Genomic DNA, 16,458 nt, shown 5'->3' with positions numbered 1-16,458 from the left:
CTCCATTTTGAAAGCTTTTTAACGAGTGTTGGGGGCAGGGTTGTGCATACTGTAATGCAATGCAACTGTACTGAATATGATGCTCTACCAAAGTGCTAATGAACCTTCATCTGCCTTCCAGAGGGGGAGCACACACGCTGCAAGACCGTGCTGACCGCCAAGGTTGGGGGCCTCATGGCGTTTGCTAAGAAACGCAGCACGTGCATTGGCTGCAAAGCAACACTAAATCATGATGGTAAGTGACTGGGAAAGGTCAGAAGTGAAGGGAGAACGTGGCTTCGTGGACCATTAAATAATAGGGCGACATATCGCTCATAGAAACAATGATATCTTTAAGGTTATAATGGAATGTGGACTCCATAAATGATTAAATAGTCTTTCTATCAGCCCATACATGAATAACTCTAGGAATGCCTTTTTTGCGGAAGTTTGGAGATGTACCGAGCGCTTCTGGTTACAAAGAGTACCTGCCCAGATGACCTTCACAGCCCGCTTGGCCCCAGAACATGGCAGGGACTTTTTTTGACCTGATGCTGGTTTACTGGGGTGCAATGAGGCACGCAAGCTGTATCTAACTCGCGTGCCAGCTATCTGATAAGTACTCCTGACCTGCTCTTGGGAAGCGTAGACAGCACCTTACAGTAAAGAATAAATGAGGCATGCAAATTAATTAGTGGGGATAAAAGGCCACAGCAGCTTTATTAATTTTAATGTATAACAATAATGGAAATAACTGGTTAATTGTTACTGTATCAAACAAACCCATTGTACCAGCCCCTGATAACCACATCCACAGCAGGCCGTCGTGTCACCATGTAACAATTACCCTCCAAGCACAAATTCCAGTTACCATAAACGTATTGCTGCGACAACACCCATTTTTTTAAAAAAATGTATTTAATAAACATTTCACACCAAAACTTAACAATAAAATTGGGTGGGCGGGTCAGACTCCTCTATGGCTCTTCATGAAGCTGTCCCACACCAAATGCAAGTATCCCACAAGAATTCCAGCTTTTATACATGTAGTTTTCCCAGGCTTAGGCTGTTACTACCAGCTGACCCCCTTAACGACCAATCAGTATACTGGAAATAGCGTGCCCCTGTGACTGTACTTAACCTATCACTGAACTGTACTGTACTTACACTAATTTTAACCTCTTATTGGCTGTCACTTTCCCATGACCCTTCAGGCTCATAGCCTACAGGTTCCATTCTGTGTAGATATGCCCAACCCTGGCCCTTCAGTCATCCTCTGCTGGGGGGATCTACAGTTCAGCAGCAGGACCAGTATATTGTTTAGGTGACCTGTCCACTTCATTCTTCTGTCTAAAGCAGGAGAACATCTAAACATCCTATACAATTATATATGGCTCTGTGGAATTCTTTTCCGGTTATCTCTCCTCTTCATTTCGATAAATACAGCCCAAGATGGTTGCTTTTATCTGCTGAATTCAGGGAATTTCTCATTCTGCATCGCTGTTGTTGGTCCAAAAATGGAATATCAGTGTGGGTGTTTGTTTACCCGGAATCCTGAGCTAATTCTTGTCAGAGCTGCTAGAGAGTTCCTCCTTTCTCAGCCTCCCTTGTATTTATATATATATTCCCCTCCTGCTTTTACTCAATATTCTGCTGACCGAAGGAAAGAAATGTGAAATATCAGTGATGTAAATGTAGAAAATCCGCTCACGTGGGCTGATATACAGCTAAATGCAAAAGTTGGGGCACCCCTGTGCAAATTATATGTTTAGTTAATTATACAAGGGGAAAGTAGTGTGCAGCTACTGTGGCAATCATTGGGTTAAAAAAAAAGAATTTGCATATATTAATGTACAGTTCCATATTTTTCTCACCAACATAAGAACAAAGAAAATAGGAAATGCGGCATGTATAAAGGTTTGGGAACCTGTCCAGCAGCGATCCCTAGTTATCCCATTAGGAGGTGTCACCTGTTGAGATCTTAAAGGGGAACTATCACAAAAATGAAAATTTTAATACAAGCTTCATCATACTGAAAATTTAGACAGGTAGATCTAATGTATCTCTTTGGGGGATTCCCTTTCCTAGCAGGTGTATTAGAGCTGACTTAGATAACTGATTAACAAAATAACTGACTGGCACTAATCCTGCATGTAGAGAGACAGGATTTCCAGTGAGTGAGCTCCAGTATATCTTCTAGGCAAAAGGAGCCTCCCCTGTCAAAATCTGACAGATGCTGAGAAGGGGGAGAGTGGAGAGATACTTGATTTTAGAAATGGTACGGAATTTTTAATTGATTATATTTAGAAAGTTTCATTCAGATGAAGCTTATATTAAATATTAATTCTTGTGATAGTTGCCCTTTAATAAAATCCCTGGCACCCCATACTTTAGGAAGTCATGCAACAACCACGGGCTCCTCTAAGTGAGAATCAGAAATTGAGGCTAATTAATGAGGGGAAGGCTATAAAAAAAGATTGCAAAATGCTTCCAGCTTGCAGTTTCCACTGGCTGTCATGTCATCAAGAAATGGCAGTTAGGGGAACCATTAGAGTCAAGGCAAGACCTGATTGAGCAAGGAAACTTGAGCGCAGATTTTATCATTATCCCATCAAAATTTTCCAACCTGTCTGATCAACTAAACAACCGATCGGCATGGTACGAAAATTATTGGGACGATAACACACAGTCTGAAAGTCTTCTGAAACTAAATTTTGTATGATTTAATTTTGAAATTTCACATGGGGCTAGCCATATACATATTCTTCATTTCCCAGAGTGCCACAGCCATGTGACCTGTGCTCTGATAAACTTCAGTCACACTTTACTGCTGCGCTGCAAGTTGGAGTTATATCCCCCCCCCCCCAGCAACCAATCAGCAGAACAATGGGAAGGGAGCAAGATAGCAGCTCCCAGTAGGTATCAGAATAGCACTCAATAGTAAGAAATCCAAGTCCGGCTTGGGACTCCTCAAGTTACATGGGAGTAGGAGAAACAATAGGTTAGCTGAAAGCAGTTCTAATGTGTAGCGCTGGCTCCTTCTGGAAGCTCAGACTCAGGCACACTTTACTGCTGCGCTGCAAGTTGGAGTGATATCCTACCCCCCCGCCCCCCCCAGCTGCCAATCAGCAGAACAATGGGAAGGGAGCAAGATAGCAGCTCCCAGTAGGTATCAGAATAGCACTCAATAGTAAGAAATCCAAGTCCGGCTTGGGACTCCTCCAGTTACATGGGAGTAGGAGAAACAATAGATTAGCTGAAAGCAGTTCTAATGTGTAGCGCTGGCTGAAAGCTCAGACTCAGGCACAATGCACTGAGATGGCGCCTACACACCAATATTACAGCTAAAAATACATTCATTGGTTCAAGAATAAAAGTTTAAATGGCAGAGGGAATTTTTTGCCATGTAAACAGTGTCATTTAGAAATAAAATATACTCCATACAAATCATGACCGTTTCCATTTAAATATGTTATTTCTCTCAGTTTACTGTATAATTCGGTGGTGGTAGTTCCATTTTCATTTTTAACTTTCACATCTAAGTAGTGAATGCTTTTCTGACTGTATTCTGCAGTATATTTAACAGTGGTATATTGTATGTAAAGAGAAGCATTCAAATCTTCCTCATCTGACTTCCAGATAAGAAAGATATCATCAACACAGCGTAAGTAACAGACAATTTTTTTATTGAATAGAGCATTTTCTAAGATGAACCATTTTCCTCCATGTACATAAATATATAGCTAGGAGTGAGATTGCTTCCTATAGCGCTCCCTTGGAGCTGTAGCTACCTGTAAGAAAATCTTAAACCATGCACGGCACTGGCCCAAGGAGAAGAGTGAGCAGAAATCTCTATGAGAAGAAATAAAAGGCCAATATATCTTAGTAGGGGCCCATCTTGCAGTGCAAGCACCTATGGGAATAGTAGCTATGCTATGCTCTTGCTTCTCCTTACATTTATTATTTCATTTATATGTATTTCACTTTATATTTGTGTGCCCTCGGTATAACCACCATGATTATGGAGAACTGAAACCCTTTCCAAGCTCAGTTACAATTTCTTTGTTCCTAAATTTTAAAGTAAATATGTAATTGGTCAAGGGGTGCCTAATCTTTTGCATTCAATATGTATGTACCAAATGGCTTTGCTGGAATTTACTGCAGAACAGTCTGCCAGTGTGAACTCTCATTAAAAGTATTTATGTGTTAATTGCAGTGATTCACAATATCCAGAACTTTTGGATTTGGTTTCTCTAAACCCTAATTTGGATATTAAAATCAGAATTTAATTGAAAACAATTAGTCTACCCAGCCAGAAACGAAGGGTTTATCCAAACCTTGCAAAAATGCTAGGATAGGGCCTAATCCAGGATTGGTGCATCTGTAGGTTAAGTTGTATTGGAGCCATTAATGATCCAGAACAGTTGGAATCAGAGGGGAACCCTAACAGCCTGGGGATTATGGCATAACTGGCCAAACATTTTTGATCATAGTCTCTTTGGAGACTTACAGATCTGCATAAGAATTTTATTGCAAGATATCTGTCTGTTTCTTTAAAATTTTATGTCAGTATTAGCAGGGCCATGTCTGTATATAGGTACCCAAGGGGGCCTGTGCCTAGGGCGGCAGCCTTAAACTGGTGGCCCTCTGGTACCTGTATAATCTTTATCATTGTTTTTTTTTTTTTAATATAAAAACCCTCCTCAGCCGCCACCAGATGTTTCCTGGCCAAATATGGCAGCAGAACTGGGGGGGGGGGGGGGGGGATGGGTGGTAAGGATTCCCACCATAATCGCTGCCATGTAGAGGAAGTGAAGTCACGTGCACCTATAAGCACGTTGTCGCTTCCGCAGCGTAATGGCGTCGTTAGTTCGGTGCCTAGGATGTCACTGGACCTAAATACATGGAATCCCATGGTGGTGGCTATGTAGAACAGATAGCTGTGGAATATGGCCTGATTTGACCCTTGCTGATAGGATTTTCTCCTGACCCAATCAACATCTGAACAAGCCCAAATCAGATTGGCATAAAAGAGGCAATATATCCACTGTTTTGTAGAGTTTAGTTCCTTTACAATAGAAAGGTTGCTAAGTCTGCGTCACTCAACCTTGGCATAAGCCCTGCCGCCAGGTCCATTTCTGATGCCTGCTGTTTTGTTTGCTATGGTTATTTGTTATTTATTGGTACCGGGGGTTGATTAGTCCACAATAACATGGCAGGGAATGTGATTTATTGAGAAAGATGTTGTTTGCTTAAATGTCAAGCGATTTGGTACTTGATATATCACCCTGTGTATAAAACTTACACCATGATATTTATTTTGATTCTGTGCAGGTAACAGGGTTATCGGTTGTATGAAACGACTGCTGCACTTGTTCTGATTTGTTTATGTTCTGAAACTCCTCTCACATCTGTTCCCACTGTGTCCAGTATAACAAAGCTCCTCTTTCCATTGCTCTAAAGATAAGCTGCGGCGGCCACTGTGGTATTGTCTGTGTCTGCAGAATGGCAGGAAACCGGGGGGTCCGGTACAGCCGCAAAATTGCTGAGTTTCATCTTGGGAAATGTAACCCCTTGTTTTGCAATACACACAGCAAAGCAGAACTAAGCAGCCGCCTGGGAATTTGTGTAACAGTCTTCTAATGCACGGAATGGGCACATTTCCAGGAGCCACTTTATGGGCTTCAGGGCATTTTGCTTTAGAAATAGTCATCAGTGGGCTGCGTCCCCAATTGGAACAAACACATTCACGTTCTGGTTGGACATGGGCTACATTCAGGCTGATGGGCCGCAACACTGAAGAGGCCAGCTTGGTAGTCCGTTACCCAATGTATAGGATTTATTAAATAGACGAGCTGAATGAATAGGGCTTGTGCTTACATGCCTTTTGCCGCCTGTTTTAAATTAGGAAATATCTATGGTTCTGTTATTTCTGGCACATGAATCACTTTAGCACTTTCTGTCACTTCCTGATGCCAAAAAACTTCAAAGGAGCTGCTAAAACTAATTACCAGTCCACCAAGAAGCCCCTGATAATGAGCTGCTCAAAAGGCTGCTGAGAATGGAAGGGGTTGTTTTGAATTGCTCTGTTTATAAAGGAACAGGGGTATGGCCAGTGAAAACCGTTAAATTGGCAAAAATAATAGGAAAACATGATTTTTTTTTTTAATAATTGAAACCATAGGCAGATTGTAAGTTCAACACAAGTGGTGGTATTAGTATAGAGTACATAGTGCACTACTTTAAGGCTAGGGTCTATATGTAATATATGTTATATAATGAACGAATGGTTTATTTATGTGTAGAAAGCGCATGCACTGTAACGTTAATGGTTGCCAAAAGAGCCTTTATACACGTGCCCGCCTACCCATGGCGAGGTGCAGTCTGTACTCTGTGATTTGCCACTTTCATTGGCACAAGGAAGCTCTCTATATACCTGTATGTAACACTTGTCAGGAGCAGCCATTCAGTACAGAGCTGTGCAGGCAACTCCAACTTGTATGTATTAACTGATGTGCAGGTAGTTCCATCCCTTCACTCATCTTATTAAGCACATGTTCCATGTCAGCCACCATCAACCTTTTCTGATGTGCAAGTAAAGGGGATACATGTAATGGCATGGGGGCTGTATAGGCACAGTGTGGGCAACCCCGAACCCCTTGTTGCTTTGTAGGCCATGGTACCATGTGCTTCTATGCAGCCAGTGAATCATGCAGACAGGCAGCATCCAGTGATGTTGGTCCCTGCGCCAGGCATGTTTGGTACCCCCAGGTTATGTGAATTTAATGGCATTTATATCTTCCCACAGGTGCTGTGTGTAACTACTGCAAGCAGCGCGAGTCTGAACTTATCCAGAAAGAGGTAGGTTGTGCGCCCAGGCTGGAACAGTCATATACATCTAGAAATATGGGGGCAGTCTCAGTAATTATTCCCTCCAATCCAGGGTCGGACTGGGCCAGTAGGGCACCGGGAAAAAGCCCGGCAGGCCCCCCTCTGGTGCTCCTTCAGGCCGCCTGTCTCCTTCCCCCGACATGCTGAAGTAGGTTTAACTTACGCACACTCGGGGAGGGATTCGGGCAGGTGGCGGGGGGCCCCTGGGACGGCAGCACTGGTGGGCTCTGCACCTCCCAGTCTGACCCTGCTCCATCTGCCAACTGATCTGATGTTTAATAAGGATATAATAAGTCACTAGGGAATTCCATTACCACATAAAGGCACAAGGCTGAGGCAGGTCATGGAACTCCAAGGTGACTTCTAATATGCTTATTTTACACTAGGGGGTACATTTTTTTTTTTATTATACACAAGTTCAAGTGAGTCATGTGACAGAAATGACATCACAACACCCATTCTAACTGATGACATCACTGTTTAGAAGGATATAATTTACCGGATATTCAGGATATTATATATTTATAAACAAGATGAGCCCAGTGTATTCACTTAGATCCACAGTCAGGGAAACCTATTTTCAATTCCCATTCTGTCTGGTCTGGATAGAACCAACATTTCTGTTGGCCGCAGGCAGCCAAGCCTAGGTTCTAACGTCTGTAGGGAATCACCAAATGTATTATTTGTTGGATTCAGCCAAATGCCATGAGCAAATATTGATTGCCATTGTTTGCCCAGGACTTTAAAGTGTTCAGGTTGTGCTTGGCTGAACACGAAGGCTAACGGCCTTTGTTCCTAAAGGTGGCCATACACGCACCGATATTATCGTACGAAACCTCGTTTCGTACGATAATCGGTGCGTGTATGGCATGTCAGCGAGCCGACCGATATCGCAGGAAGCTGCTGATATCGGTCGACTCGCCGATCGGCCAGGTTAGAAAATTTTGATCGGGCGCCATAGAAGGCGCCTGACCAAAATTCTCCCTTCAGAGCTGAATCGGCAGAAGGAGGTAGAAATCCTATTGTTTCTACCTCCTTACCTGCCGATTCAGCCCTGAATGGTGTGTGGCGGATCTGACGATGTTTCGTGCGACCGACGGTCGTACGAAACATCGTGAGATCGCCACGTGTATGGCCAGCTTAAAACTACAGATTTTGGCATGAATATGGCAGTATGGCAACAAGCAGATTATTGCTTTCCTCAGCCAGGCATATTTCTCTATACCCAGCATGCACTGTTCCTGTTGCTTGCAAATCCATGCTTTCACACTCCTGCTATATACAGCAGGGCCGCAGGTGATACAGCTTGAAGCATCTTGCATAGTTCAGCAGCATCTGGAGCGGCCACAGATTAGACACAGTCACATTAGATTGATGGCAAAAGGATGTCCCATTCATATGTTTCTATTCCACACCAATAATGTAATTTTAAATCCCTGGCAGGAAGCAGTATATCTTCTCACTTCCTGTCTGGATTTATTTCTCCCTGCAGATCTCTCAACTTTCGGGCCTAGAAGAGAAATTTTCTCGTCTTTGGACCCAGTGCCAGCGGTGCCAGGGCAGCTTACACGAGGATGTTCTATGCACAAGGTAGGGCCATGGCGTTTGGGCCAGGGCTACCGATACTGTATATGAAGGGGGTTATATCCATGGGTGCCAGCCTTAGTGCTGCCATATAAAGTCAGCCATTCCGCTGCTGCACCATGAGACTGATTTATGATGCAGCAGCCATGTGACCTTGCGTGTTGCTAATAACAAGTGTGTCTCTCATCTGCTGATAACAGAATTGGGAGGAAATCAGTGCATCGTCTGATATTGTCTCCAAGTGTGAATATTTACCAGCTCTCACTGCCAGATCTGATTGACACACTTTATAAGACTTCCCCCCCATTATTATCTGTAGCTCCCCCTGAGGGATTCTTTTCCTTATTCCCAAGGGAAAAACAAACTGCTTCTTATCCGACTCCAAATCCATCCTGCGCTCACCAGCTGCCGGGGGTGTGACTAAAGCAGCACTCTGCATCTCCCTACCTGGGATATGGCACCCATAGATCTCTTATCAACCAGCCTGATAGCACCCAGCCTATCGTATAGTAAGGGGAGAGACGGCCACAAGCTTCCCATGGAGCAGGTGCTACTTGCAGACAGCTGTTATAAGATGGGCAGCTCAGGTGCAAAGGTCCATGGGAAAAGTACAGAGACCATGACAGGCCGAATGCTTTATGGCTGCCTTGTTTTCTCTTTCGTGGCTTGAAATTTACAGCCTCCATAAATGTTTCCTTGAAGCCAACATAGATTATTACTGTACTTAATATTTGTTTGCTATGGATTCATCCACCGGTATTTCAGTTACTGGTTATAGTATGGGTGGGTCGTATTTGCCCTCAGTTCTAACTGCTCTGGGGATGTTGCCCCCCTCAGTTCTAACTGCTCTGGGGATGTTGCCCCCCTCAGTTCTAACTGCTCTGGGGATGTTGCCCCCCTCAGTTCTAACTGCTCTGGGGATGTAGCCCCCCTCAGTTCTAACTGCCCTGGGGATGTATCCCCCCTCAGTTCTAATGGCCCTGGGGATGTAGCCCCTCTCAGTTCTAATGGCCCTGGGGATGAAGCCCCCCTCAGTTCTAATGGCCCTGGGGATGTAGCCCCCCTCAGTTCTAATGGCCCTGGGGATGTAGCCCCCCTCAGTTCTAACAGCCCTGGGGATGAAGCCCCCCTCAGTATTAACGGCCCTGGGGATGAAGCCCCCCTCAGTATTAACGGCCCTGGGGATGTAGCCCCCCTCAGTATTAACAGCCCTGGGGATGTAGCCCCCCTCAGTATTAACGGCCCTGGGGATGTAGCCCCCCTCAGTTCTAACAGCCCTGGGGATGTAGCCCCCCTCAGTTCTAACAGCCCTGGGGATGTAGCCCCCCCCCCTTTCCCCCCCAGTCCTAAGTGCCCTGGGCATGTAGGGTATATAAATCAAATTACAGATTGCATACAAACAGGTAGTAAAGCTGGTCATACCAATTGAAGTCAGTAGCCCCTAAATGTAAACTTCCTTGGGAAAAAAGGCCCCTTGTATCAAATCAGGAAGTGGGAAATTTGCAGCAGAAATGAATGTATAGTGGTTCATTACACTCACTGGTACAAGGAGTCCATTTTTATGAAGTGTAGCCTTTGACCTCAGGGAAGCCTGTTCCATGCAAGGGGTTAAACCTTTATTTTAGCTATGAAGTCACATATTCTTTCATATAATGGATATCTTTATGTCTCTCTATTTCTCACCTAACGTCTCAAACACTTTGTATGCCACAGCCGTGACTGCCCAATCTTTTACATGAGAAAGAAGGTGCAGAAAGACCTGGATGACCAGGAGAAGCTGATCCTTCGCTTTGGACCCCCAGCTTGGTAGGACCCTGTCCCTTCAGGACAAAGTGGACAGACTGAGATAAGATCTTCTCTCCTGTAGGTTCCTGATTGGGTTTGGGAAAGGAGTCAGGAGTTGGGCCTGCGATTTCCCAGATGTGTTTGCCAAACACAGATACGGATAGCGGCCATCATGCTTTCTGCATAACTACTGGACATTGCCCTCAGCTGCCACTGATCTGGGAGCATATAATGGACTGGCGATTGGGGTTTCTTTTTGGCACACCTTATTACCTTTTATATTCCCATTACAGATAAAAAAAGCTTTAAGGCACTTAAAGACCATAAGTTGCTATACCCTGTCATGGTGCCAGGCAAAGAGCTGCGCTCGGGCTGTATCGCCATGTTGGGGTTGGCAGGGGCACCATTCCCATTTGTTCCATTTGTACTTAGAATACAAACTGAGGGCTGCTCCTCTGCTTCTTTTCTGGGAAGACTTCAGGTTTGTTACACATTCTGTTTCATCCACTTGATGGATTCTCAGGTTTTTGTACCGACAACAAATATCTAAGGAATAAAATATTTTGCAGTAACTTATATTTCCCCTCTGGTCATTGCTGAGGAAGGAGGAATCCTTCCCTTAAGGCTGTGCTTTTACCTTTATGAGCAGGAAGTACACACTACAGTGGGTGCCGTACAGCACCGTATGTGCACCAATTGCATACATACGGTGGAGGCGGGACTTAGGCAAGCACGGGGGAGTGTCCGTGTCAGTAATGGTGCTGCATGGAAACAACATACACTGCAGTGTTTAAGGGGAAGTTTTGTCCGATAAAAGATATATCTATACTAAGCAACTTTGCTCTTCATTGCTCTCTGCGTATGCTTTTGATTTATTAGCTTTACTATTCTAGGCCACCGGTCAATACAGAGTCAATGTGCAACTTTAATTTTATTGTTCTTCTTTTTTTTATTTTCAGGCCATCAACTATTTCTTTAACGTGCATTTAAACTTGAAACCTGTTTCCTGGATAATTAACCCCTTTTCCATCAGATAACTATTTAACTATGGACAACAACAAAAAAAAATGAACATGTTCAAAAATAGAGGCAGATACTTGACTGTGGGCAACAGGGATAACAGCTAATGCTCCATATACTTAAATGGCAAGTAACTGAAAGGTGAAATTAACTTGCTAAGACCTGGCCATTCTGTAATATGCTACATGTTAACTTAAAGGTGATCTTTACAGCAAGGGTAGGCTCTGCTGAAACTGGCAGAAGTTGGGTAGGGCTATTTGAAAGAGCCAAATTGGCACCTGTTATAAAGGACCAACTAACTGAAAGAGCAAAACTTGGCACAAGTTAGATAGCATCAACTATTAAAGGGGAACTCCACTCAAACACACTTGAGCTGTTTGAAACGTAAACATTAATTTCAAACAACTTTGCAATAGTTAAATGATTTTAATGTTATAATAAGGGTTGGAACAGTTCCCTTTGTGACAATTGATTTAAAATAATTGATTTCAAATAAAATGTAACAGTAGTCACCTGTCCTCAGTCTGCATCTTCCCAATCCCCTGCACACATGATGTCAATAAGGAAAGGAACATCACAGTGCAATGCATTGTGGGTTATGTAGTTCCTGCATACTGTCTGTAAGCTGCGGGGAAGTTGTCACAGTTTATAACATCGGTGTTTTAGTCCCTCCTCCCCTGCCAGGATTTCAAATGATACAGAAAGAGAAGAACTGTTTTGCAGCTGGATTTCAGCATATACAAATGGTATTTATTCCTACTGTTTGATGGAACAGATTACAGTGATAGGTATATTAGGGGTTTCTGTGTTGTTTGGGGCTCTTTAACAAATTTTGGTTCAGAAGCCGGAGTTCCTCTTTCAAAAAAAACACATTGCTTAATCCAAGTTAAGTAGGACCAACTATTTGTCAAGGCATAACTTGCTGCAAGTTTGGTAGGACTAACTATTTGAAATATTAGTGCTTGTATAGGGCCAACTATTTGATGGAGCAGAACTTGGTGCATGTTAGGGAGGACCAACTCTGTTTGAAAAAGCAGTGCATGGATCAAGTTAGATCCAAATATGTGATGAACTTTGACACAAGTTAAAACAAGTTAGATTGGACCAACTATGTTAAAGGTGTGGGGTTTTGTTGGGCCAAACTAAATGGCAGCTGGAAGCTGCTTGTAGTTAAAATGAACAGGAAATAATACAGGCTGTTTGGGTGAGGTCTGCATTAATGAGCTGGCGTAATCCTCGCCCCTACGGGATTTTTAAACCTGATTTTCGGCCAGGTGTCTGTTGGGTAGACCTGTCAGCGTGCCCCATACAGAGGCAGATAAGATGCTAACTCAGATTAAAGGGGTCGAATCGGCACCTAAAATCCACCCATGAATGGTACCGATATTTTGGTTATAATTTGTGGTGTACTTTTTGAAGATGATACTGTCTTTTAGATCCAACTGCTGAAACGATTTAGCAGAAGTCTGCTTTCTGCCAGGTAAGACATCTTCCCATAATGCTTTTCATAGGTCTCTGACAGAATATGCCTTCAATGGTTGGCTGGCCAATCAAATCTAAATTTCCCACCCATGTGTGGGGTAAAACATGCTCTTCCAGGCTAGTGAGCTAGTTGACTGACTTATTGGACTTGATATACTTAGATCAAGCTCAGTGTGGGAACTTCTCACTGGGGAACTTCTTAACCATAAGGGTGAAGATACACGGAACTACTAGTAGCAGCTACTTGTCACGGCTACTAAAACAGACAATGCTGATCATTTACTGATAACTGTCTCTATGTGTGTTTTAGCGGAGGCAATTCTCAGTATTGTCTATGGCAGGGGATTTTCTGGCGTTTAGTTGCCGTGACAAGTAGCTCTGTTTGTCTTCACAGTTAAGGGCTGTGGCAGACAGGGAGACTAGTTGCCCGCGACAAGGGAGATTTTCCTCTCAAGGCAATTTCAGCGGCGCGTATGCCATCCCACCGGCGATTTACATACTCGCCGGTGGGATGGTATTTCGGGGAGATTAGTCACCCGCGACAAGGGAGATGAATCGCGGGCGACTAGTCTCCCCATCTGCCAAAGCCCAAATACTTTATGGGAGGGAGATAAGATACTAAGGGAAATGGCATTTTCTCTGCCTATGTATAAGCACAGGCCAAGAAACTGCTCCTGCATTATGGTGTGTCTGCACCCAGAGAGCCTGGGCACAGACTAGGGCTGTCAACTGGCCAGTAAAATACGAGCCAAGGCAAGGACTGCTATTGCAAAATTACGGACAGTGTAGGTGCCAGTAATTTTTTAATCCCCTTGCTTCCCTCCCCCCGGCCTACTCACAGAATTTGGACTGGTTCTGTCCAGTCTTGCCCTCATGATATCACTACTCTGCCCCATTTTGGACCTGCCCCTTACCTCAAGGCCGGCAAAGGCCTGAAGAAAAGGTGGTAACCCTAGTGCAGACACACAGAGTGGATCTTGGTACGAACATTTCAATGCTGAAATGGGCTCCATCGAGCAGCCAGGCGGTTTCTCAGCCTACGTGGAAGCACAGACCGAGGGAGCACCCCATGTGGCAGCAGCCTTATAGCAAACGCCCACAGCTTCTTACCTGAAATGATTACTGCAAACATGAACGCAGCCGGTTACCGGTGCTAGAGCAGCATGGTGTCCTACGAAGGAGTGTGCACAGCCCCCTTACGGCTCCTGATAGCATCTGTAAGGAAACAGATTAGGTTTATCTGATGCTTCATATGGCAGGGTATTGCCCTCCCCCCTCTCCCAAGCTCAGAGGCAAATACTGACAGGGATAACAGGGACTTTCACCATCAAACTACACAGTAACTAAAAGGTCCTCATTTTTATGGGGGTCACTGACCCCAGCAGCCAAAAAGCTATTCTGTCAGGCAACCATTTTATTGTTGTTACTTTTTATCACTTGTCTCCTATTCATAATCCAGTCTCTCATTCAAACTACTACATGGTTGCTGTGGTAATTTGGACCCTAGAAACCATATACAGTAGCTGCTAAAATTCCAAACTGGAGAACTGCTGAATAAAAAGCAAAATTTTTCAAAAACCACCAATAATAAAATCACCAATTATATATTGTTTTATAATAGCACTCTTTACGACATACTTTCATTCAAAGTTCATTCAACCCCTTTAGTAATGGCTAATAATAATGCAACTTGCAGCAGTATGTTTTGTGACAGGAGTAAAGGTTCTGGCAATGCGGTGACATCCTGTGACTATCCTGTACCTTAAAGGGCACCTCTTACCCTAAAATGGTATCCAGGGGTGCCAGGCTAATAGGGCCCGCACTCTGGTTGGGGGGAAACAATAGTATCCTACTGTGTTAGGTTGCCTGCAGCTCTCGTCTTGGGCAGCCATGTTGGGCGTACGCATAACGTGCCACTACTTGCTCATTATCCCCATTAGTGTGATGTAGGAGGGCAAGTCGCATCCACCGCTCTATGCACACGCATGCGCAAAATGAACTAGTGGGTGGAGTTCCCTTTGAATAGATGTTGTTGCAATATAATATACCTATTTTTATAACTATTTCAATTTTTTAAATATTTTGGTCCAAATAAGTGCGGGGTTATTGCAAGATTTTCTGGGCACCACAGTTTGTAGTCTGCAAATGTACAGATGGGGCCCTTTTAATAAATGGGCAAAAGGGGCATTTGGCCAGGGCCCAACATGATAAGGGGCCCACTAGCATACTTCCATAAGGGATAACTTTTGGCCGAAGCATCCTGCATAAATGACAAACCCCTCATTATAGTTATTTTAATTACTTTGCCTTTTTTTTTTTCTTATGGCATCGCCATTTAATCATTTTTCTGCTCTCAGGGCTGTTGGGCCAGGGGGGCGCACCTAGTCTTACTTCAGTAAGCGCAGACCATTTCTTCCCTGCTGCCTTACTGTATTGAACTTTATCTGATAGAGGGTTATTCTATCACAAATTTCTTGGGGCAGTGGGGGCCACCAATGAAATATTGCCCAGGGCCTGCTGGTACCGATAGAATGATACAACTCATAGGGCCGAGAGGCTTCTCTATAATACTGACAATATATGTATCTAAAGAAATAAAGGTGAGAGGCTTCCTCAAATCTCAGTTCCTTTAAATAGAAAGTGGAACTGATTTAGTAGTGGGGAAAAAACACCATAACATGCAGGAAACTAAACTATACCACTTAGTTCAGATAAGGGCACCAAAATATGAGAGCGGACTCCTGAAGCCTGTGGCTGAGAGGTGAGTAGTTATTTGGGCAAGTGATATTGTCCTCCCTAATAGACTATCCTCACACAATTTCCACACTGACTGTCTCTCTGTAATCCTCCTTATTAGCATTGCAGCTGCTTACAATAGGGTATCGGTTGCATGGGCGTCCGCAGAAAATTTTCCAAGGGGGGGCAAGTAAGCTAGTATCATCCTGCAACAGACAAAAAAAAAAAAAAAAAAAAAAAATATATATATATATATATATATATATATATATATATATAAATATATATTTTTTTTTTTGCAGGATGATACTAGGGGAGGCTAAAGATGGCCCATACACAGACTGACCTACAGCTAATGTGACACTTAGTGGATTCGCTGCTGGCGTAAAAAGTTAACCTCCCAACTACCTCTTGCCGTTCCCACTGACTCCCAGGGATACTGTACAAAAGTGCGGGGGGTGCTTTTTTTTTTTACCCTAAAATGTTTAGGATGTAAAAGTATTCATACGCGCACTTCTGTTAGGGGATCTGCAAACATTTGTGTTTGTGATCAGTTAGCTTAAAGGGGTAGTTCGCATTCGAATTCACTTTTATTTTTAATGGTTTTTCAGTTATTTAGCTTTTTGTTCAGCAGCTCTCCATTTGGTATTTCAGCAGCTATCTGGTTGCTAGGGTCTTATTTACCCTAGCAACCAGGTAGTGGTTTAAACAAGAGATGGGAATATGAATAGTTAAGGGGCCTACTTGGAAAAATAAGTAATACAAAATTATAATAATAATAAAATTGTAGCCTCACAGAGCAATATTTTTTGGCCCCCATTTGAAATCTGTATAGAGGCAGAAGAGAAAGGCAAATTATTCAAAAAAATTAATAAGAAAGACCAATTGCAAAGTTGCTAGGAATAGGCCATTTTATAACATACTAAAGGTTAACTTAAAAGTGAACCACCCCTTTAGATGTGTTTATGTTAGTTTTATAGC

The 16,458-nt window shown here is 43.4% G+C and overlaps 1 protein-coding gene across 2 annotated transcripts in view; it reads left to right on the top strand.

The window, feature by feature from the left end:
• Window positions 1–10,815, top strand: part of pold1 (polymerase (DNA directed), delta 1, catalytic subunit) — a 50,118-nt gene extending 39,303 nt beyond the window's left edge. For both annotated transcript variants that reach the window (XM_031905157.1, NM_001045739.1), the window contains 4 exons: window positions 122–235; window positions 6,788–6,840; window positions 8,363–8,460; window positions 10,168–10,815. In XM_031905157.1, the coding sequence (XP_031761017.1) occupies window positions 122–235; window positions 6,788–6,840; window positions 8,363–8,460; window positions 10,168–10,264 (362 nt within the window). In that variant the 3' untranslated portion in view covers window positions 10,265–10,815. The remainder of the gene's footprint in view (window positions 1–121; window positions 236–6,787; window positions 6,841–8,362; window positions 8,461–10,167) is intronic.
• The last annotated feature ends 5,643 nt before the right edge of the window (window positions 10,816–16,458 follow it).

This window comes from Xenopus tropicalis, chromosome 7, assembly GCF_000004195.4.
Source record: "Xenopus tropicalis strain Nigerian chromosome 7, UCB_Xtro_10.0, whole genome shotgun sequence".
Lineage (NCBI taxonomy): Eukaryota > Metazoa > Chordata > Amphibia > Anura > Pipidae > Xenopus > Xenopus tropicalis.
The sequence above is the reverse complement of the archived record's forward strand: the minus strand, read 5'-3'. Positions and strand labels throughout refer to the sequence as shown.